The sequence below is a fragment of the Myotis nattereri genome (genome assembly GCF_964212035.1).
Source record: "Myotis nattereri genome assembly, chromosome: 16".
In the NCBI taxonomy this organism is placed as follows: domain Eukaryota; kingdom Metazoa; phylum Chordata; class Mammalia; order Chiroptera; family Vespertilionidae; genus Myotis; species Myotis nattereri.
This window is the reverse complement of record NC_138091.1, coordinates 43,003,772-43,024,766: the sequence shown is the minus strand read 5'-3', so window position 1 is coordinate 43,024,766 and position 20,995 is coordinate 43,003,772. Positions and strand designations below refer to the sequence as shown.

At 58.3% G+C, this 20,995-nt stretch overlaps 2 protein-coding genes across 2 annotated transcripts in view; one reads left to right on the top strand and one right to left on the bottom strand.

Moving 5' to 3' along the window:
• Positions 1–267: 267 nt before the first annotated feature.
• SPATA32 (spermatogenesis associated 32) lies at positions 268–7,840 on the top strand. Its single transcript, XM_081110857.1, has 5 exons — positions 268–421; positions 4,605–4,659; positions 5,514–5,799; positions 6,112–7,121; positions 7,677–7,840. Exons 1-5 carry the CDS (start codon positions 409–411, stop codon positions 7,777–7,779), a joined length of 1,467 nt encoding a protein of 488 aa, XP_080966983.1. The 5' UTR covers positions 268–408; the 3' UTR covers positions 7,780–7,840.
• A 3,807-nt stretch (positions 7,841–11,647) lies between these two features.
• The window catches only part of FMNL1 (formin like 1), a gene marked incomplete at its 5' end in the record, with an annotated part of 28,638 nt that continues 19,290 nt past the window's right edge, over positions 11,648–20,995 (bottom strand). Inside the window, 15 exons of the mRNA XM_081108961.1 lie at positions 11,648–12,098; positions 12,605–12,725; positions 12,978–13,073; positions 13,219–13,320; positions 13,564–13,727; positions 13,882–14,011; positions 14,093–14,173; positions 16,785–16,853; positions 17,029–17,263; positions 17,743–17,945; positions 18,861–18,985; positions 19,162–19,443; positions 19,725–19,977; positions 20,136–20,237; positions 20,762–20,911. Of these exons, the coding sequence (XP_080965087.1) occupies positions 11,995–12,098; positions 12,605–12,725; positions 12,978–13,073; positions 13,219–13,320; positions 13,564–13,727; positions 13,882–14,011; positions 14,093–14,173; positions 16,785–16,853; positions 17,029–17,263; positions 17,743–17,945; positions 18,861–18,985; positions 19,162–19,443; positions 19,725–19,977; positions 20,136–20,237; positions 20,762–20,911 (2,217 nt within the window). The 3' untranslated portion in view covers positions 11,648–11,994. The remainder of the gene's footprint in view (positions 12,099–12,604; positions 12,726–12,977; positions 13,074–13,218; positions 13,321–13,563; positions 13,728–13,881; positions 14,012–14,092; positions 14,174–16,784; positions 16,854–17,028; positions 17,264–17,742; positions 17,946–18,860; positions 18,986–19,161; positions 19,444–19,724; positions 19,978–20,135; positions 20,238–20,761; positions 20,912–20,995) is intronic.

The following is a 20,995-nucleotide window of genomic DNA, read 5'->3' as shown; positions in this document are numbered from 1 at the left end:
GGCCAGAGCAGGTGCAAAGGCCAGTCGGGGAGACCCCAGGCGTACCCCCGCCCAGCCCTCTCTGCCCTGGGCCTGCTGCGAGGCGCAGAGCTGCCTGGTCTCCGGGAGCTGCCTGGTCCCCAGACCCAGACGGGCTCGGAGGCCGAACGGGCGGGTGGGGCCCCCTCCGGAGTCCGCCCCTTCAGGCCGCTCCCACCCACGCGCCGGAAACCCACGCGCCGGAAATCCTGAGCGCAGTTCCCGGCCCACGGGACTCGCCGGGACGTCACAGAGGCAGCGACATCACAGGCACCGGCGCCCACAGCATCTCCACCGCCCCCGCCAAAGAGCACAGTGGAGGCGGAGGGGCCAGCAGCCACCATCCCTCCCCGCCCCCCCAGAGCCGCCCTGGCCGCCAACTCGGTCTGCATGGGGATGACAGGTGGGAGCGGCGGCGGCGGCGGCGGCAGCGGGCGGGCGGGCGCGCAGGGACTGCTCGCGTGCAGTGGGCGGGGAAAGTGGAAGTGGGGGGCAGGGTCTTGGCCTCCGCTCCTGCCCCTGCTCCTCAAGGCGGGCGAGGGGGTGTGCACAGTATAAAGGGCGATTCCAGCCAAAGCCCTGGCCATCCAGGGGGAGAGGGGGGCGGGGGGGCGCGGCCCAACTCCGAGGCCTCGGCCCTGTGCGGCGCAGTCGCCCGCGTGTGCACCGGCAGCAGGCACACCTTGGGGTTAGGGCCGCACATTCGGAGGGTCTTGCCCAGAGGTCCTAGGAACAGTAGCCTTGTGCCCAGAAAACGACTCATGAATTATCCAAACAGCAGACAACCGCTCAAATCGTGGCTAGTTGCCCCTGACCGGTGCTCGGAACTTCTGCAGGAAGAAAAAGCAGCCACCACTGTTTCATGAGCACCTCCTCTGTGCTTTGCACTCTTCTGTGCCAAGGAGCAAAGATGCTTGCCCTCCGGGCCCTGGGTCTCCCCAGTTTCTGGTCATGGGGACTCAGGCCCCCACTGGAATGAGGGCTTTTCCCTCAGGACCTTCTCTCCCTGGAAAACATACCTGGGCCAGCATTTTAAAATGCGCCCAAAACCAATGCATAAATAAATAATAAACTGTGCCAACAACCAACAACCAGAGAGCAGCTTATCCCCTTTCCCAAATTTGTGGGGTAACAAATTTATGCAGACATTTTAAGTCACTCCTGCACATTTATCACACCCCCTCCAGGGGCTATTCTTATGCTGAGTAGGCCTGGGTCTGATGCGTTGACTAAAAGTAAAATGTGGGTCAGCAAAAGCCCCCTCTGGGCCACCTCCAGCTCTGGGTGAAGGAGAGCCATGACAGGCTGCAGCACCTTCTCATCTGCGGCCCCTGACCCTTCCCAGTACCCGTGATGCCAAGGCCGCTGCGAAGGGCAAGGGACAGTCCAGGGCTGAGCCCCAACGGAGCCAAGGGCTCATTCACGCTCTTCAGACTCCTGGCCCGCCCCAGCTGAGGAAATGAGAGGTGGATTGGCCCCAAGTAAAAGCACAGTGTATGTGTCCAACCTGCCGTCTCCCCTGACCAACAGTGACACACCGGATATTTTCCAAGTGTGGCAAAAATTGTAAAGGTCACTATAATGAAAGTTAAAGACACCAGGAAGAATAAAGGCATTGCATTTATTTTTTTTTTATAAAGACTCTGCACAAAACCATACCAGGACAATGAACAACAAAGTTATTGGGTAGTGATAAAAGCAAGCATTGCTATTGATAATGGAAGATCAGCTGAGTTCGTCCAAAAACAAAACTATTTGATAGTGAATCTAAGTGTTATGAATGTGGGTGAAGAAGTGGAAGAAAGTGGAGATGAAGGGAAAATCCTGCTCTTGACAGCCTCAGTAATTCTATCAAACATAAAGAAGAAATAATACCAATTTTACACAAACTCAGAAAATTGGAGAGGGAATACTTCTCAACTCATTCTCTGAGGCCAGTATTACTCTACTATCAAAACCTGACAAAGACATTACAAGAAAAGAAAATTACACACTAGCATACCTCATGAACATATATGTGAAAATTCTAAAAAAGAAAAATAGCAAATCAGAGTCAACAGTGTACAAAAAGATAATACATCATGACGAAATGAGGTTTATTCCAGGAATGCAAGATTAATTTTTTAAAATGTTTAATCAGTGTATTTCACCATAAAATGAATTATTAACAGAAAGTATATAACAGTATTCATGTTAACATATAACATGCTATATATAGCAATATGTTAACTGATTATAAAAGAAAAACTATATGATCATCTCAATAATTTAAAAAAAGCATCAGACAAAATCCCACATCCCTTCCTAACTAAAAACTAAGTAAACCAGGAATAGAAGGTAACATTGTCAACCCAATAAGAGGCATCTATAAGAAAAACTACAGCCAGCCTGGCCGGTGTGGCTCAGTGAATAGAGTGTCGGCCTGTGGACTGAAGGGTCCCAGGTTCGATCCCAGTCAAGGACACATGCCTGGGTTGCAGGCTCAATCCCCAGTGTGGGGCACGCAGGAGGCAGCCAATCAATGATTCTCTCTCATCATTGAGTTTCTATCTCTCTCCCTTCTCCTTCCTCTCTGAAATCAATAAAAATATTTTTTTTAAAAAAAAGAAAGAAAAATTACAGCCAACATCATATTTAGCGGTGATATACTGAATGCTTTCTCCCTAAGCTCAGGAACAAAGCAAGGATGTCCACTCACCACTTTATTCAACACTGTATTGGAGATTGTTCTCAGTGCGATAAGGCAAGAAAAGGAAATAAAGAGACACCTAGATTGGAAAGGAAGAAGTAAGACTGTCTTGAGTCACACACGTTATTGTTTATGTAGAAAACCTATGACTCTATCACAAAATAAAACTAGAACTTACAGGATTTTAGGACAGTTGCAAGATCAACACATGTCTATGTACTAGCAGTCGGCAGTTAGAAATTGAAATTATTCCGCATCCTACAGAATGTCACGGAAGTCCCAAGTTGAGTCAAGCTCAGACTTTTGTTTCCAACCCCCAGTGCTGCTATGAGGTCCACACCATAATCACTTTTCCTCCTGTCCACATCCAGTTGCTGTTCATGGGAGGATTAAGATTGCAGGATGTTGATTCAATAGCCAGGGAAACTCTGTAAACAAGCAAGGAAGGCTGTGAGGTCAGAGGCCTGGGAGGAGCAGCACTTGGGCAGGTGAAGTTGAAGATGAGAGAGATGGGGAGGAAGCCACGGGAGTGTGAAGGGTTCTGAAGAGACCACTTATGCTGTCCATGGTGGTGCAGACTTCTAGCCCAGTTGATCCAGGCTGAACACAGAAGTACCCAAATCCCAGTCCCAGGACCAGCCAGCAAGGACCCTCCTCAGCCTCTACATCTCTAGGAAGAGGCCACAGCACATTCTGATCCTTTTGATATAACCCTGGGAGCAGTTCTCAACCAGAGCCAGGGTTGTCACTTCCTGCCACACTCCAGGCTCATGGGAACCCAGCTTGCCCATTGCCATGATGACCGCACCATCAACCTCTATCCACTACCCTGGGGAGCAAGGAATGGGACAGCCTCCCACCCCCAGAGATTGAAAAAAAGCTTTTGCAGTAAAAAACACAAATCTCCAGGGAAGATTGTAATGTGCCAAAAACCTGAGTGGGAAGACCTCCCCCAAGGAGTCTGTGTAGGGTTATCAGAGCTCCTAAATAACCAGGTCCGTGGCAGCATCACCTGGGTTGAGAACCTGGGCCCAGAGTTGGGGGTGGACGAGCCCAGGATGTGATGGGGTGAGAGCCAGGGAAAGAGGATGGACTTTGGGGTAGGAGGACGGGTAGGCTGAGTGGCAGAGCTGAAGCCTGACCAGAAGAGAGTGGAGAAAAGGACAGAGGGACAGGAATGGAGGGAGATGAAGAAGGTTCATGTGGACATGACGGGGAGCCCCACACAATTCCGGGCTCCTGGGTAGGACAGCATGCAAGACAGGGCACTTGAGTTTCCTGAGTCCAATCTGCATTCACGCGCTAACTTCCTGAATGATCAGCTGAAGGGCCTTGGGCAAATGAGCCTCCTTTTTGTTGAATCAATGAGAGAAAGCCCAGAAAGTGCTCAACATAACGCCTGGGTTAGTAGTTCTCAATAAATGGCACTGAGTGCTGTTAGCATTCAGCCTTACGGAGGGCCAGCATGGGCCAGCGAGGAAAGTGGCGGGGGCAGACGTGAAGGATAGGTCTTCATGTCTGCTGACACTGGCTAGCAAGAGGGAGGAAACAAGGGTTAAGATGGGAGAGGGAGCCGAAACCGGTTTGGCTCAGTGGATAGAGCGTCGGCCTGCGGACTGAAGGGTCCCAGGTTCGGTTCCGGTCAAGGGCATGTACCTGGGTTGCGGGCACATCCCCAGTGGGAGATGTGCAGGAGGCAGCTGATCGATGTTTCTGACTCTCTATCTCTCTCCCTTCCTCTCTGTAAAAAATCAATAAAATATATTAAAAAAAAAAAAAAGATGGGAGAGGGAATGGCAGATGGGTTAAGGTGAGGAACGCAGAGAGATGGAGAGGATGGCTGAAGCATCACCAGCAGCCCCTGTTCCAGAACCCCTCTCCACCTTCTTTCTGCCAGGTGCCAATGGATTTCCCTGCTGTAGCAAGGATTCGGTGGACATAGTGGAAACACAGTGAGAACCAGTCCCCCATCATCGGAGGACCGCTCCCCCACCTTCCAAGACCACCAACCCTTACCCCCACCTGCCACCACTGCCAAGTTTTCATATACCCTCCCAACCCAGCATCTCCCTCCATCTATTTTCAAAATCTCCCCAAGGATAGTATCCAGGCCAAAAGGCCATGGTGAGGCGAGGGCCCGGGGGTGTGGGTAGCACCCCCTCCTGCTTCTGTCTCCAGTCTCTGATCTTGGAGGGGACTAAGGGGCAGTGGGGCATACCCAGGGACGCGGATGGGACCTGACCCCTTAGGTCCACCTTGCTCTAAGGACAGAGCTGTCCGAGTTGGGGTTGGGCAGGTTCCTAAGGAAGGAGAGGGGGTCACATGGCTGAGCACCGAAGGCAAGGGGCCAAGATGGCAGCACATGGCCAACAAAACTGAGGGAACCCTACGCGCACACACACCTCTGCTCTTCACATCTGCTGAGCTGGGACTGAGCAGGTTGGGGAAAGGCAGTGCCCTGGGCTTTTCCTCCTATGAGGAGCCACTTCCTGGGCATTGGTTCTCCAAGTGAGCCGCGTCAGCTGACAGATGCTTGATTAGAATGCGGATTCCTAGCCTCGCCTCCAACCAATTGGATCCCTCTTTGCGGGGGGCCAGGGGCACAACTTGGCAAGCTCTCCAGGCACTTTCTAAACTCACTAAAGTTTGAGGCTACAACTCCAGAATTCTTGGTGGGAGTAGGGACAACCAAGGGAGTGGATAAGCTGGGAACATCTTGCCAGCCCCCATATAAAGCTCCCCTCTCCCCTAAAGCCATCCCACCAACCCCGTGGAGCCCTGTCACCCACTCTGTCTCCTGTCTTAGGATTGACTTAAACCAACATGAGCTCCAGCCTTCACATGAGGAGCTCCCGCCTGCACAAGAGGAGTCCCAGCCTGCACAAGAGGAGCTCCCGCCTGCACAAGAGGAGTCCCAGCCTGCACAAGAGGAGCTCCCGCCTGCACAAGAGGAGCTCCCGCCTGCACAAGAGGAGCTCCCGCCTGCACAAGAGGAGCTCCCGCCTGCACAAGAGGAGCTCCCGCCTGCACAAGAGGAGTTCCCACCTGCACAAGAGGAGCCCCAGCCTGCACAAGAGGAAGATGAGGAAGAGGTAACAGTGGGCAGGGTCACCTTTTCTGAAGAGGTGGTAGACAAAGCCCATCTTCCCTAAATTCTAACCAGCCCCTAGCCTTGACAATTCTGGGACCCTAGGACCAAACCGATATTGACCTTGCTCACACCACCTCCCTGCCCCAGGAGGTCTCTGCAAAGAGGCAGGTGTGGGGAGGAAGTGTGCAGTGTGTGTGTGTGTGTGTGTGTGTGTGTCCATGAGGGTTGGGGTCGGGGGAGCAGGGCAGGGAATTGGTGCAAGGGAGGACCCGAGGGGCAGGGGCCTCCTCAGCTTTCAGTTGAAACTTTTCAGGAGGATGAATTGCTACACTTGAATGTCCCACCTAAAGAGGACCCGGAACAAGACACAAAACTGGTGCAGGAGGCCAACACTCCGCCACCGTTGGAGTATTGCCCGCCATGGGAGTATTGCCCGGCCCCCATGCTTAAGCCTGAGGCCAAGCAGGACTCCAGCTTGAAGGTCTGCAGTGAAGACCTGGAATCCTCCCAGCCCCTCGAGGGGGCGCTAACGCAGCAGGACTCCATCACAAGCCCGAGTCTCACGGGCGAGGAACAAGTGGACTCCACCCATCGCTCCATCTTTGTGCAGACTTCCAAGCACCTCTTCTGGGCAGACAAAGATATCCAGGCCTCAGAACACAGCCTGGATTTGGAGACCGGCATGCATCGTGGCGAGAGCACAGAGAAGATCGCCAGCCCCCTGAAGCAGAAGGCAGCCCCAGAGCCAGTCCCCGTCAGGCAGTTCCAGGACGAAAGCACCCAGGCAGAGCTTTCAGAACCAGGCACCCGGCAGCCGTCAGACACCCACTTGCCCTACCCCTGTCTCACACCAGCTATCAACTTACAAGATCTGGTGAACTTCGCATCCTCCCTGGCCATCGCCTCCTCCAGCAACAGGGACCTGCCCAGTTTGGAGCACATGATGAAATCTCCACCCCAGAAGGCCATGGAGCCTTCTACAGTGCCCATGGTGCCTTCTACGGTGCCCATGGTGCCTTCTACAGTGCCCATGGTGCCTTCTACGGTGCCCATGGTGTCTTCTACGGTGCCCATGGTGGAGAGCACCACCCCACCTGCCAAGGAGGAGCCAGAGCAGGAAAAGCTCTCTGAGTTGCAGGAGAGGGCATCCGAGAAGTCGCTGGAAGCCGGAGAGCCACTGGAATCTGCCAAGCAGGAAGACAAGACCCTGCACCCTTACTTTGACTTTAGCAAGCCGGAGCCCCAAAAGACCGCCTTTAAAGGGAAAGTCAAGTTTATCCGGGCCCCGGCCAGGTCCTCTTCACTGAATGGAGACAGGAAAGAGTAAGTGAGGCTGGCGCAGCTCCCCACAAGGGGTGGCTGCTCGAGGATGTGTGGGTGGGCCCGCTCCTCACAGTTTCGGGAGGACAGGGACCAGTGGAATGGGGGGCTGGGTGGAGGAAGGGGGGGTGCAGTGCCAAGGCCAGGGCTGGAGGAGGCCCGGGAACCTTGGAGAGTGAGCACTCCAGGGCTCGCCAGGGACCTGGGTTCAAAATGGGAAGAGCCGTTCTAGCATTAGAAGGCCCCTCACCCCGTGGGCTGATGACCTGTCCCTCATCAGAAATGCTCAAGCTAATGTCTCCATGCCAAGAACCTGACGGCTCCAGCCCGGGGCCCGGGGCACTTCCATCGAGTGGCCAGTGCGGGAAAAGGGTCCTCCCAGCACCCCTTGCTTCCAGTGATGCATGGACACAGTACAATGTCAGCTGCCCATCCGCGTGCAGCAGGAGCAGGTCCTCTTGCCCCAGGGCCCTCCTCAGAGCAGCAGCCTCTGGGCTCATCCGTCTCCCTTGACCCTCCCACTGGAGCCCAAGTGACACCCTCTCTTTTGCATTGCAGCTCAGTGCCAGGAACCAAGAAAGAGACTCCATTAATGCTGAAAATCCATTTTAAGCTGTTGCCCACTTCTTCCCCCAGAGAAATGACTAAACAAAACCAATAAAGCCTCCAGTGCTGGCCCCGGCTCAGACTTTTTCTGCAGAAGCTCCGGAACCAGTGAACTCACCTGGCTGCGAAGTCCTTGTCTCGATTTCTGAGGGATGCCACCACCATTTTTTAACTACCCCAGGTCCCCCTGCCCCCTGAAGGCTCTACCAGCCCTGTTTGTCCCCGCTCACTCCCCACAGGTAGTTCCACCTTCCCTGCACCTCCCTAGCCGCCATATCATCAACAGAGACTCATGACTCGTCTTGGGGAGGCCTCCGTGCCCTCTCTGAGGCTTCAGGCCCTTAAATCATAAAATGGGGCTTCCCCTTGGCCTGAAGCCAGGGACACATGGGGGGGGCATCTGAGGAGAGAGTCTCGGGTGGGAGGGGGGGACTGAGCAGGCAAGAAGGTGACTCTGAAGGGAGTTCTTTCTTCCTGCTTCTCTCCATGAGGAAAGATGGTGTCCTGGGGCTGCAAGGAGGGAAATAATGAAGCTGGAGGACAGGCCCTCCAGGAGCCCACAGCCTTGAGTTAGAGATACCACAAAATGTAGAGGAGAGCCATGTGTAATAGTGCATGCAACCCAGACACACACATGCACACACACTGTCAGCTGACCAGCACATCATACAGACGGGCACTCACATAACACATCCGCACGAAGACAGAAGCACGCTCCACACATGCCATGCACACAAGCGCATCAGCACAGACGTGTGCTAGATATGTGCACAAATGCACAAGCCTCCCCACATTAGGGGAAGGTGGGCAATGTGGGGAAGGTTCTGGAAGAGGAGAGACATGGCAACAAATGAGGAATTCTGAGTGTGGGGATGGACACGGGTGTGAAGAGGGAAGTCAGAGGGAGAGAAGAGGGGAGGCAGTGCCGTGACATGGGCTCTGGTCAGCCTGGACCACGACCCACTCTGGACCAAGGCTCCCTGCCAAGCGAAAGCCCAGCCGTGCAGATCCTCAGGGGCCTGGCCCACCTTGAGAGGAGGTGGGAAGGGAGGTGCCCAAGGTCTGGGAGAACGGGGTTAGGAAGGGGCCAGCAGTTAAGGACGGGCTGGGGGCCAGGGGAGAGGGGGCAGGAGACGGGAAGGAGGGATGAGGAGAAGATGCAGAGGCGTCTGGGAAGGGGCTGGCCAGGGTGTCCTCCAGCTGCTGGACCAGTCTTCCTGCAATATTTTTTTCCGTGTGGTTTGTGGATTTGCATTGTTTGGAGAAGGGGATGCTTTTCTCCAAGGGAAGCTGGGATAAGATAGGCCACAGCCCCCCGCCTTGGCCTGGACCCCACCCACCCCCACGCCCTGACTTCAGGACTCTGGGGCTTGTGTCTGTCTCTCCTGGGTTTCTGCCTCCTGCATTAGCTGCCAGAGTGGAGCTGCGAATTCAGATGCCTTAAGAGAGGCAGAAATCCAAAAGAATAAAGCAACAGGTTCCCCAGCAGAGAGGAGCAGGCCTGTGGTGAGGGAGAGAGCGCACCCCTGCCAGAAGATGTTCAAGTCCACCCCAAAGCCATCCTGGGAGCTTCGGGCCTGGGGCACTAGACCAGCCTAGCGCCTGTGGTTCTGCCTTTATGGCAGCAGAGGGCAGAAGACCAAGAGACCCCCGTGGGCACAGAGAACATACAGGTGACTAGGGCTAGGCCAGGGCCCACTGCTCCTCCAAGCTACTAGCCCGAGCCCCCTGGTTAGAGGACTGTGGGTGCCCATGGCTGGTAGGGGGTTTCCTGGGAGAAGGCGGAGCTGTGTGCCCACAGGCCTGGTCCTGGGTCCCCTGGAGTCTCAGCATCCAATGGGGAGTGTCTTCTTCCCACCTCCAAGGCCTCCACAGAAGACTGCTCACGCAAGACCTGGAAGGGGAGGCTGCAGCGGCCCGCTGCCTTGCTGACCCAGACGGAGCCAGCAGCAACCATGGCCACGGGGGCTGAGCAGGCCTCACACGGGGCCAGAGTTCAAGGGCCTTGCAGCTACCCGTTTCGTAGCGTCGTCAGGCCTGGGTGCTGGGTCTCAGAGGTGAGGGCCGGGAGTGGGTGCTGGGTTTGGGATAAGCCTGCCTGGCCCTGTCTCCTCTGCAGCAGGTGCAAAGGACTTTCAACCTCTTTCCCCGAGGCAGCTTTGCAGACAAGGACCCGCTACTACTGACATCCCGGCAGCTGTCAGGTGAGGGCCCTTGGCTGGGAGCAGGGGGGAAAAGTAGGGGATGCTCAGAGCAGAACTGCAAGGGGTTGCCTGCCCAGCGGCTGAGGTCACTGCGAGAAATCGTGGTTGTATTGTACCCTTCTCTCCGTGCCAGTCTAATTTGCTCATCTCTTCAACCCCAGGGCCCACTGGGGTGTGTGTGTGTGTGTGTGTGTGTGTGTGTGTGTGTGTGTAAGATGAATTGGTGGATAGGAAGGTATTGGGATGGTTGGTAAGTGCATGGATGGATGGGTGGATGAATGAACAGGATGGAAGAAGGAAGGAGGAGGATACTGGGAGAAATAATTGGGAAAAAAGTCCCCTACCTCTGGAACCTGGGGCTGTGGGAGTTGGGGTAAAAGAAACCCCTTTCACAATTTGGGGACCCTGTTGCCCCCAACGATCATGCCTTGATGTTGGCAGAGGTCCCTCAAAACAGAATCATTTTATTCATCAATAATTTGCTGTGCCTGCTACTTCCAGGTGCCAGCAGGGCGCCTGCAGCCTCTGTAGCTCCAGGGCCAGACCGCCGGGGTCCGAAGCCCAGCATTGTCCCTGCTGGTGCTGTGGCCTTGGACATGAGTTTTTAACGTTCTTCATACAAACCTGTCCGAACGTGAGTTTTGGGCATGGTCACTAAACCAGTGCCAACACACAGCAGCCGCTGTCCCCTGTATTATGTGTGCGGTTCACGTTGCTGCCTGCCCCTCTACCTGCCCCCATATTCCAGGATATCTTCAGACTGTCAGCTCCCGCCCAGCAGCCCTGTGGACGTGCGCAGCATGAGAGCCGCCCCGTGGGCCTGTTTCCTGGGCCCAACCCGCCCAGGCCAGAGACCAGTGGCTTCCTGTCCAGTTTTGGTTTCCCCTGTGCGACGGAAGGAGGGGGGGCAGTGTCTGGGGCGCTGCCCCACTTCTCTCCTTCCAGCTGCTCCTCGGAGAAGCAGCGGGCTCTGCGCTGAGCCAGGCTGCCAGGGCAGGTCCTGCGGCCCAGGCTGCACAGCGCGGTCACCAGGGCCTCCCCTTCTGCTGCCAGCCCAGCGGCTCAGCGGCCTTCCCCGCTCCAAGCTGGCGCGCGCTGCAGACTCACAAAGCGGGTGCGCCCCTTGGGACCCGGGGGAAGAGGGACTCTCACTCAGGACCTGCTCTCAGGACGGGGAGGGGGGGGGGGCCTTTTCCTCCTCCTGCTTCCCCACCCAGGTCCGCGCAGCTCCTCCTCTCAGACACCTGGCCCCGAGTTCCTACATCCGACTTCCCAAGCCCTGCTCCTCCGGCCACCCCAAGCTGGGGACTCCCCGGGGGCCAAGCAGCCCAGGCAAAGGCCTGGGAAGGAGGGGGCGGGGCGGGGGGGGGGCGGGAGAGTAGGGGCGGGGCAGGCAGGTGGGGTTCGACCAGCGGGGAAGGGAGGAGCAGGCGAAGAAGAATTGGAGCAGGAGTCCTAGAAACGGGGTGGGCTGGGGTGCAATCGGAGGGCACTCACAGACGCGGCTAAGGATGCCGCAGGGTCCCCAGCTAGGAACAGGACTGGTGGAACCCCTCGACGCTGGTCCCGCCCCCCCAACTCTAGTGCCGAAGCCACCCCTTCCCCTCCGCCAGCCAAGCGGTTGGCAGACACCTGCTGTGAAGGACTTGTACCAGCAAAGCCTTGGCTGCAGGAGACAGGCTGCTGTGCGGTGGGGGGCACGGAGCGGACGCAGACCTCTTGCAAACATCTTTATTAATCTTGTATAAAAATACGGTCCGTGGAGAGTCCCCGGATGGGGGCGGGAGGGGGGCGAGGTTGCACTTTATAAGTTACCCGCCAGGCTCCCGCTGAGGCTAAGTACAGTATGGCTATTGGGGGGGGGGGGAGGGTGCTGCGAGCAGCATTTGGGGGACGGGGACGGCGATACTGACGCCTGTAGCAAGATGAGAGTGCGCCTGCCCATCTGGGTGAGCCCCTGGCTGGGGCCAGCGGCAGAAGGGCTGCCCAGCCGAGCTGAGGACCCCCTTCCTTGAGCCCCGTCTTGCCCCTCCCCCATCCCCAGAGTCCATCTTCGGAAATGGGGGCTACAGCGAGAGGTCCGAGGTGACCTGCATGGGAGGTCCCGGGGGTCTCCGGCGGGCGCTGCGGCGGCCTGTGTCCGAGCGGATGTAGGGCTGGTTCCGCAGGTCTAGCAGAGAGGAGACAGACGCAGTTACCCTTCAGGAGTCTGCGTGGGGCACACGCCTTACCCTCCTGGGGACCAGGTGGTACACATGTGGGAAGGGCCTGTCTATGTTTACCAGACCCCCTCAAACACATCCCAGCATGCGGGTTCCAGGAGAGGGCAGCAGCACTCATTCCCGCCCCCCCTCCCCCAGGGCCCCCAGGGCTATGGGCAGCCCCAGGAATCGGAGGCCAGGCCGTCAGAGGTACCTGAGGGCTAGAGGGGGATCTCCTCGCCCAGGCTGGCCTCACAGAGGAGCCTGGATGTCCGCTTGCCAGTGCGGGCCGTGAAGGGCACCGTCTTGAGCACTGAGGATTAGGGGGGAGGAGTGGGGAGAGAAAGGGAAAAGGAAAAAGACAGAAAAAGTAGCAAAGAGGCAGCGAGGCAGCCAGACCCCCAGGGTGGGAGGTGGATGGAGGACAGCATAGAAGGACAGACGGAGGAGGAGACAGGCCTGGCCAAGCCCTCACCTGTGATGATGTCTTCAATGGCCCCATCGCGGTCACTCTCATAGATGAGTGGCTCCTTCTGCTGCTTCCGTTTCAGCTCAGAGATGAGGTCCATCTGTGGCCTCCGAGCCTTCGGTGGGGACTGGGGGGAGGGGAAGGGTATGTAGCTCCAGCTCCAGGATCCCCTCCCCCCAACACCACCACACCCTGTTTGGTGCCCTCCTGCCCCCAGCAAGCCCCCACTGCTGGCTGGAGCAGAAGGAGCCCCTCCCGATCCCAGGCTACTCACAGGGTCCATCAGTAAAAATGAGGGTGTGGAGGAGGGCCAGACCTTTGGGATGAGGACACTACGCATCCCTGCATCCCAGGGCCACGCTCAGGGGCAGCTGCCTACCTTGAGTGCTGGGGAGTCCCCTTTGCCTGGAGTTTCAGCGCCTGCCTCCTGAGCAGCCGCTTCTTTCTTCCACTGTTCCACCTCCTGCTCGGCTTTCTGAGGGGCCAAGGTTGGTCTCCATGAGCTGAGGCCTCCCTCACGGACCCCGCCCCCCAACAGAAGCAGCCCCACCCCTCCCACTGCCCACACGGAGAGGCCAGAACCCAGCGGTGGTCCCAGCTTGCCTACCAGGAACACATACCTTGTAGGCCTTGACGAAGCGACTGAAGAGGGTAAAGAACATGGAGGGGGACGTGGTCTTGGGGTTTTCTCCGAAGTATTCCACCACGGAGTCGTAGGCCTCCTGCAGACACAGCCTGTCAGCCCCAGCGGTGTGGACCCCTCGAAGCCTGACCACGGCTCTGTCCCCCCATTAAGACACCAGCGACTTCATCTCTGCTCCTCCCGGCAGGTGGCCCCTCACTCCTACTCCATCCCCCAAGGTGTCCACTCCCGTCCCAGCCTTGGCTACTCGACCCCACCGAGGTAGCCCTGCTTACCCCACCCCGCCCTCCCCATCTCCCGGGCCTGGCCAGCCCCAGCCCACCTGCGCTGTCTTGCTGTCTGCCAGCAGCTTATCCATGGTGGGGGAGTTGGCCCTCAGGAACTCCTTGAGCACCGCGCAGTCATCCTGCCGCACAAACTCCCGCTGGGTCAACTCCAGGCCTCGCTGCAGGGCGCGCACGTCCCCTAGGATGCTGTCCAGGGACACTGGGGGAGGGGGCAGTGGAGAGGCAGGGAATCAGAGAGGCAGCATTCCTGTCCGATGACACCCTGTGGTCGCCTTGTTTTCTCCCAACCCGTATCAATCTCCAGGGCTGAGCCGCTCCCCCAGCCCAAGGATGGGGGTACTGCCCACCCGTACCTGAGCCCGCCTTGTCCAGGAAGTGCAGGTCACTGTGGAAGCCTGTGAGCTGTGGATACTTCTCGGCAATGACCTTCACCAGGTAGTGCAGCAGCGTCTGCTTTCGGTCGGTCGACTTCATCTCCAGCAGCTGCAATGGGCTGTTGTAAGCCACAGGCCACCAGCCCTCCCCCCTCTCCCAGTCCAGGGGACCCCTCCCCTCGCCCCTCACCGCATCCAGACTCTGGAGCCGGAAGCCATAGGCTGCTCCACGCTTGCTGCTGTTCATGTAGTTGCCGAAGGCCAGGACGATCTAGGAGAGACGGAGAGCTCAGCAGGGCCATGAGCGGAGGAAAGCCCTGAAGCATAAACTGCACAAGCAAAGGTGGCACAGAGCAAGCCGCACACTCAGCCCAGTCCCGCGTGGACCCCTGAGGGCCATGACACATGGACCTGCATGTGTACATGTTTGACACACGTGCACGGCTCACACCATGGTACACCCAATTTTGTCCTCTGTTATTCCTACCCAAAACTGTGCTGCCGACCTCTCTTCCTAGGCTGTGGAGTCGCCACCTTTCTAACAGCCATTTCTACTGCTGCCCTGGACTCCACTGAGCAGACTGGGTTCTGCTCATCACACAGTAACCCCAGGAAGGGTCTGAGGTGTGATGCTGTATGGAGGGAGGTGGGGGGGGGGGTCAAAAGTAGGTTTACAGTTGTATCCACTTTTGAATACAATCTACACTAATAAAAGAGGAACATGGTAATTGGCGTACGACCGCTACCCTTTCCATTGGCTAATCAGCGAGATATGCAAATTAACTGTCAGCCAAGATGGCGGCCGGCAGCCAGGCAGCTTGAAACTAACATGAGGCTTGCTTGCCTCAGTGATGGAGGACTCCAACATTCCCCGCCTGCCGTTGCAGGCCTCTGAGCGGGCAGTTTAAGAAATATTGTAACAAATACCGCCGGACTTCAGCCAGCAGATTCGCAACATTGTAAGCAAAGGCCAGAAACCTACTTTCAGGAGCGGTGGCCTAAGAGCTGGAGCCAAGCCTCAAGCTAAAGCTGGCCCAGAATAAAAAAAAAAAAAAAAAAAGGAAAAAAGGAGCGTTTGGGAGTTCAGTCACCCCCAGCCTGAAAACAGCCCTCAGCCCCTCACCCAGACTGGCCAGGCACCCCAGTGGGGACCCCCACCCTGAAGGGTGTGTGACCAGCTGCAAACAGCCATCATCCCCTCACCCAGGCTGGCCAGGCACCCCAGTGGGGACCCCCACCCTAAAGGATGTGTGACCAGCTGCAAACAACCATCATCCCCTGACCCAGGCTGGCCAGGCACCCCAGGGAGGACCCCCACCCTGATCCAGGACACCCTTCAGGGCAAACGAGCTGGCACCCACCCATGCACCAGGCCTCTACCCTATATAGTAAAAGGGTAATATGCCTCCCAGCACCGGGATCAGCGGAGCTGCGAGGCCTCCCGGCACCGGGATCAGCGTGACAGGGGGCAGCGCCCAAACCCCCTGATCGCCCTGCAGCTCTGTGTGTGACAGGGTGCGGCACCCCAACCCCCCCCCCCCCGGCCCCCCACGGGCCCTGCTCTGTGTGTGATGGGGTAGAGCCATAACCTCCCCATCAGCCCTGGCCTGAGTGTGACAGTGGCCGCGCCCCTGATTGGCCCTGCTCTGTGGGTGATAAAGGGCGGCACCCCAACCCACTGATCCGTCCTGCTCTGTGTGTGACAGGGGACGGTGTCCCAACTCCCCTATTGGACCTACTCTGTGAGTGACAGGGGGGAGCTCCTCAACCCCCTGATGGGCCCTACTCTGTTCGTGACAGGAGGGAGCTCCCCAAACCCCTGATGGGCCCTGCTCTGTGCATGACAGGGTACGGAGCCCCAACCCCCCTGATGGGCCCTGCTCTGTGAGTGACAGGGGGCAGTGCCCCAACCCCCGGATTGGCCCTGCTCTGTGCGTGACAGGGGGTCGCGCCGCAACCTCCCCATCGACCCTGCCTTGAGTGTGACAGGGGGTGGTGCCCCAACCCCCCAATCGGCCCTGCTCTGAGCCCGACCAGGGTCTGCACCCAGGGATTGGGTCTGCCCTCTGCCACCCGGGAGCAGGCCTAAGCCAGCAGGTTGTTATCTCCTGAGGGGTCCCAGACTGCTAGAGGGCACAGGCTGGGCTGAGGGACCCCCCCCTTCCCCTGGAGTGCACAAATTTTTGTGCACCGGGCCTCTAGTAATTAATAAATAATAATACAAGAATAGACCAGCTGGTGTGGCTCAGCGGTTGAGCGTCGAACTATGAACCAGGAGGTCACGGTTCGATTCCTGCAAATGCTCAGGTTGCAGGCTCAATCCCCAGTAGGGGGCGTGCATGAGGCAGCCAATCAATGATTCTCTCTCATCATTGATGTTTCTATCCCTCCCTCTCCCTTCCTCTCTGAAATCAATAAAAACATATTTTAAGAATAAACTCTGAGAGTTCATTCTTTTTTTAAAAAAATATATTTCTTTATTGATTTAAGAGAGGAAGGAAGAGGGAGAGAGAGAGATAGAAACATCAATGATGAGAGAGAATCATTGATTGGCTGCCTCCTGCATATCCCCGACTGGGGATCAAGCCCACAACGTAGGCATGTGCCCTTGGCCGGAATCGAACCTGGGACCCTTCAGTCCGCAGGCCGACGCTCTATCCACTGAGCCAAACCGGCTAGGGCGAGAGTTTATTCTTTTGCCCCATCTTGTGCATGGCCCTCACTCTCACCCTGAGCCTGTATGTAAGAGGTGGGAACATTATATTTGTTGCAGCCTAGGTGTGCAGGGCAGGGCCTGAGTCTCCCTCTAATAAGACCTAGAACAGGCAAGGAGTCAAGGGTGGACCCTACCTCCCAGGCCCTTGCCCTGGCATCTTACTCACCTCCAGGATCTGGCGGAGTTTGTCAGACGACTTAATGGACATTGAGGCTGCAATGACGGCATTCAGTTGCTGGGGATGGGAGGGAGGAGGCACGGTAAATTGGGGCTGTGTGTGTGTGGTGGGGGCAAGCCCACAGAAGGCTCAAATACTCCCAAATGTCCTCCTGGAGCCCAGGCTTGGGGAGGCCCTCACCCCATCCTCACCCCAGGCCACACCCACACCACTCTGCCTGCCCCGCCCACACCGGCATGAGCAGCTGGACGGTATCCGGGAAGTTGCCCATGAAGGTGAGCGCGGCCATGCGCTCCTGCAGGCGCGGGATGCGGCTGAAGCGCAGCATGAACTGGTCCTCCTCTGACAGCTCCTCCATCGGCCGCTGCTCCCGCTCGAAGCGGGCGATGAGGGTGCGCTCATACTCCGTGGGCAGGAAGCGGGTCAGCAGCTCCAGGAAGTCCAGGCTAAGGGCCTGGAGGTCGTACCTGGAGGCAGAGGGGTAGGCATTGCTCCATACCCACCAGTTCTCGAGAGCAGGATATCCCCTCCCCTTCCTTGATTGAGTAAATGAACTTCAGTATTTCACATTTGCCAACAGCTTCGTGGAACAAGAGGTAGAAGTCAAGTTGGCAGCTGGAAAGCCCAGCGTCCGCAGCAAACATCAGTGGCAGATGTCCAGCTGTAAGTGCCTGAGCCTGAGTGCCCATAGCTGGGCAAGGAGGCGGAGGGGGTGGGGGGAGAAGTGGGGGGAATGGGGACATCTCAATCTGGCATGAACTCACAGTATGGCCTCAGTTTCTCCATCTGAAAATGGGAACAAGGTTCGCCCCCTACTGCCTGACTAGGGTTGATATGAAGCTTGGTGGGCTCTGTCCCATAGTTGGGGCTCTTTTACTAGGATCTGCCTAAGCACTGGCCAGCAGAAGGGCTGGGATGCCCACAAGCCCCAGGCAGAGGTACTCACGTCTCGATGGCCTGGCAGATGCGGTCCGCTCCCAGGTTGCCCTTGCGCAGGGTGATGGCCAGGTTCTTGGCCCGGTTGGCCTCAATGAGTGTGGCTTTGGTGGGGGCCTTCTGGGCTGCCTTACCCTTGAGAGCATTGAGGTCCAGGCTGGGACCTTGGGATTTCGTCTTGAACTGCTCCTCAAAGTCACTCATGTCCAGTTCCTGAGGGCACAGGGAGAGGAGGTGGGGCCGGGTGGGCTGGGGACTCGTGCATTCCTGGCTGAGCACCGTGCTCATTGCTTGAGCCCCTATCCAGCCCTGACCTGGCCACTGGCAGAGAAAGAAACAAGCCAGTTATTCAGCTTGACCACAGGCCCTGATGGGGACACGGGGGAAGCTCAGGGAGCACTGAGGAGAAGGAGGAGGAGGAGGAGCCGTACCCAACCCAGGGGACCCAGACTCCAAGAAGTTAGAGATGAAGGAAGAGCTGAATTGGCCAGGGGAGAAGGAAGGGCATTCCAGGCATGAGGAACAGCTTGAGCAATGGCCTGGAGGCCAGAGAACACAAGCCTTTGGAAAAACCGAAAGTGGACCTGGCCCGCATGGCTCAGTGGTTGAGCGTCAACCTATGAACCAGGAGGTTGCAGGTTCGATTCCCAATCAGGACACATGCCCGGTTGTGGTTGTGGGCTTGATCCCCAGTAGGGGGCGTGCAGGAGGCAGCCTATTAATGATTCTCTCTCATCATTGATGTTTCCATCTCTCTCACCCTTGCCCTCCTTCTCTGAAATCAATAAAAATATTTTTTTAAAAACCAACACTGAAAGTGGATTGGAAGGAATGAAGCCCTGGCTGTTTGTGGAAGGTGGTGGAGAGGGGTCTCAAAAGAGGGGAGAGAGGCCAGACTGGGGGGCGGGCTGTGCCCTTCTTCAGGGACGGGAGGGAACGCCTCCGGGGAGTAAGGAGGCGCTGCCTACTAGAGTCACGAACCCAGTTTGGCTGAATGCCCATCCCTGGGCCTCCACGTCCTCATCTGTAAAATGGGGTGGAGGTGGCCACTCCTAGTGCCCAGCATGATCCGGGCAAGTCCCTTCCTTCTCTGGTGCCCACACCGGCAGCCAGCGAGGCCACACTCACCTGCAGCACCTTCTCATCATTGAGCTCAGTGAAGACAGTACCCGTGATCTGGCTGGGTTTCAGGGCTACCCAGTTTAAGAGGGGCATTCTGAACTTGGTCTGGATGGGTTTCTTGGCCTTCACTCCTGGGACAGGGAGGGAATGGTGAGTACTGGGGGCCATGGAGGGCGGGGTGGCTGGAGGGAGCCAGGGTTCGGCGAGGCCTGACAGGGCGGGCAGGAGGTAGTAGGAGAGGTGCTTGGAGGACACGGAGGCCAAGGTCCCACCCTCCAGCTGCCCCAGCCCTGGGGGGTCCACTTACCTGGGCCCATCTCTGGGCCCGGCTCCCCAAGGGCACCAGAGAGACCTCCGGGAGGCGGCGGGGGTGGGGGAGGCACCAGCCCATCTGGGCCAGGGGGCGGCGGCGGCGGCGGCGGCGGGGGCAGGACTCCGGGCAGCGGCGGGGGCGGGGGCGGGGGCGGGGGCTCCGCGCTGCCGGGGAGGGGCGGGGCCAGGGGCGGCTCCGCGAGCCGGGCTTCCTGCTGGGAGGGGAGGCCGGGCAGCGGGGGCGGCGGGGGCGGGGCTGCTGCTCCGGGAACCGGCTCTGCCGAGGGTGGGAGAGAGAACCGAGGATGAGGACGGGGAGGGGAAGGTGTCCTGGTCCCGCTACCGTGGTCTGGTCTCCGCCTCCCCGCCGTGCGCATGCGCACTGGTCCCATTTCCCACGCACCCGCCTCTACCTGAGCTGCACCCGCAGCCAAACCCTACCTCTCCCCCCTCCCGCCCCCACCCTGCCCGCTCTTCCGGCCGGTGACCTTAGGCTGCCTCTCCAGGCCCTGGTCCCCCCACCCCTCCCCACCCCACCCGGCTTGGAGATCGGCGCACCTGGGCTGGGGGAGCTGCTGGGCACTCCCAGAGTCGGGGCATCACCGCCGCTTGGAGTTGCCACGGCGACGGGGAGGATCTCGATGGAGACAGCATCCCCAGGTCCCCGCAGGATACGGATTAGCCCCTTCTCCTCCAGCTCCTCCACCTTCAGCTCTAGAGCTGAGGGCCTTGCCAAGGCCGGGGCGGGCCCTTTCTCGGGCTCGGGTGGACGCCTGGGGACGCCCATGGCCGTGGAATCGCTGAAGCGCTCCTGCAAGCCCCAGGGGAGGGGTCAGTGCCCACCCGCAGGCCTGTCGCCCAGCCCCATCGCCTTGCCAGGGCGGAGGGAGGGATAACGTCTAGAAGCCCCAACTGGGCTGTTCTTGGGAACCCAGATGCCCCCTAGCCCGGCCCCGGCCCCAGCCTCACCCGCATGGTCTCCAGCTCCTTCCGGGCCTGGCTGAGCTGCTTCTCCAGCTCGGCGATCTTAGCCATGGACTCGTTCTCCGCGTCCCGAAGCCGCTCTGTCAGCTGTGGCGGCGGCACATGGTGAGTTCCCACCCGCACCCAGGCACTGGCACCACCGGCGAGGGGGCGGCATCAGGCATGGCCGTCTGGAGAGCTGGGGGCGGCTTCCTGACGCACAGCCCAAGGTGTTGGGTGGGCCGAGCCTGGCACTTGAACCCAAGTGGGTGAGGCACTGAGGGCGCTAAAGTTCTCTCGGAAGGGGAATCCAAGGCCCCACTAATGGGGGAGGTAGGTGAAGAGGCAACCGAGCTGGGCGGGGCCTTCGGCTGGACGGTCCCCCCAAGTCAGGGCCTGGGGTCTGGGCACTGGGAGAGGAGGGCGCCTGTCGTCCCCAGGGGCCCCCCACAGTGTAGGAGCTCAGTGAACACTCACTGAGAAAGACACCCAGAGGATTGAGGATGTAGGTTCAGGTAAAACTCAGGAGCCAGGCAGCCATGCCCAGTTCATTCCTAGAACCAGCGCCTGATGCCGGTGTGGGGACCTGGGGGCCTACTATGTTCCGGGCGAAGTTCAGGAGCGGCTCTCACCAGGGTCACCTGCTCCTGCAGCTCCTCCATGTGCTCCAGCACGGCGTTCTTCGTCTCCGTGTCCTCCAGCAGCACGCCCACATCGAACACATTGTCCAGGTACGCCTGGATCTGCACCTGCAGCTTGTCGCTCTCGGTGACCCGCAGCCTCTGTCTCCCAGAGGGAAAGGCGGGTGAGGCCTGGTGTGAGGGGGTCTTTCCAATACCACCCCATCACCACCAGAGCCCAGAGGA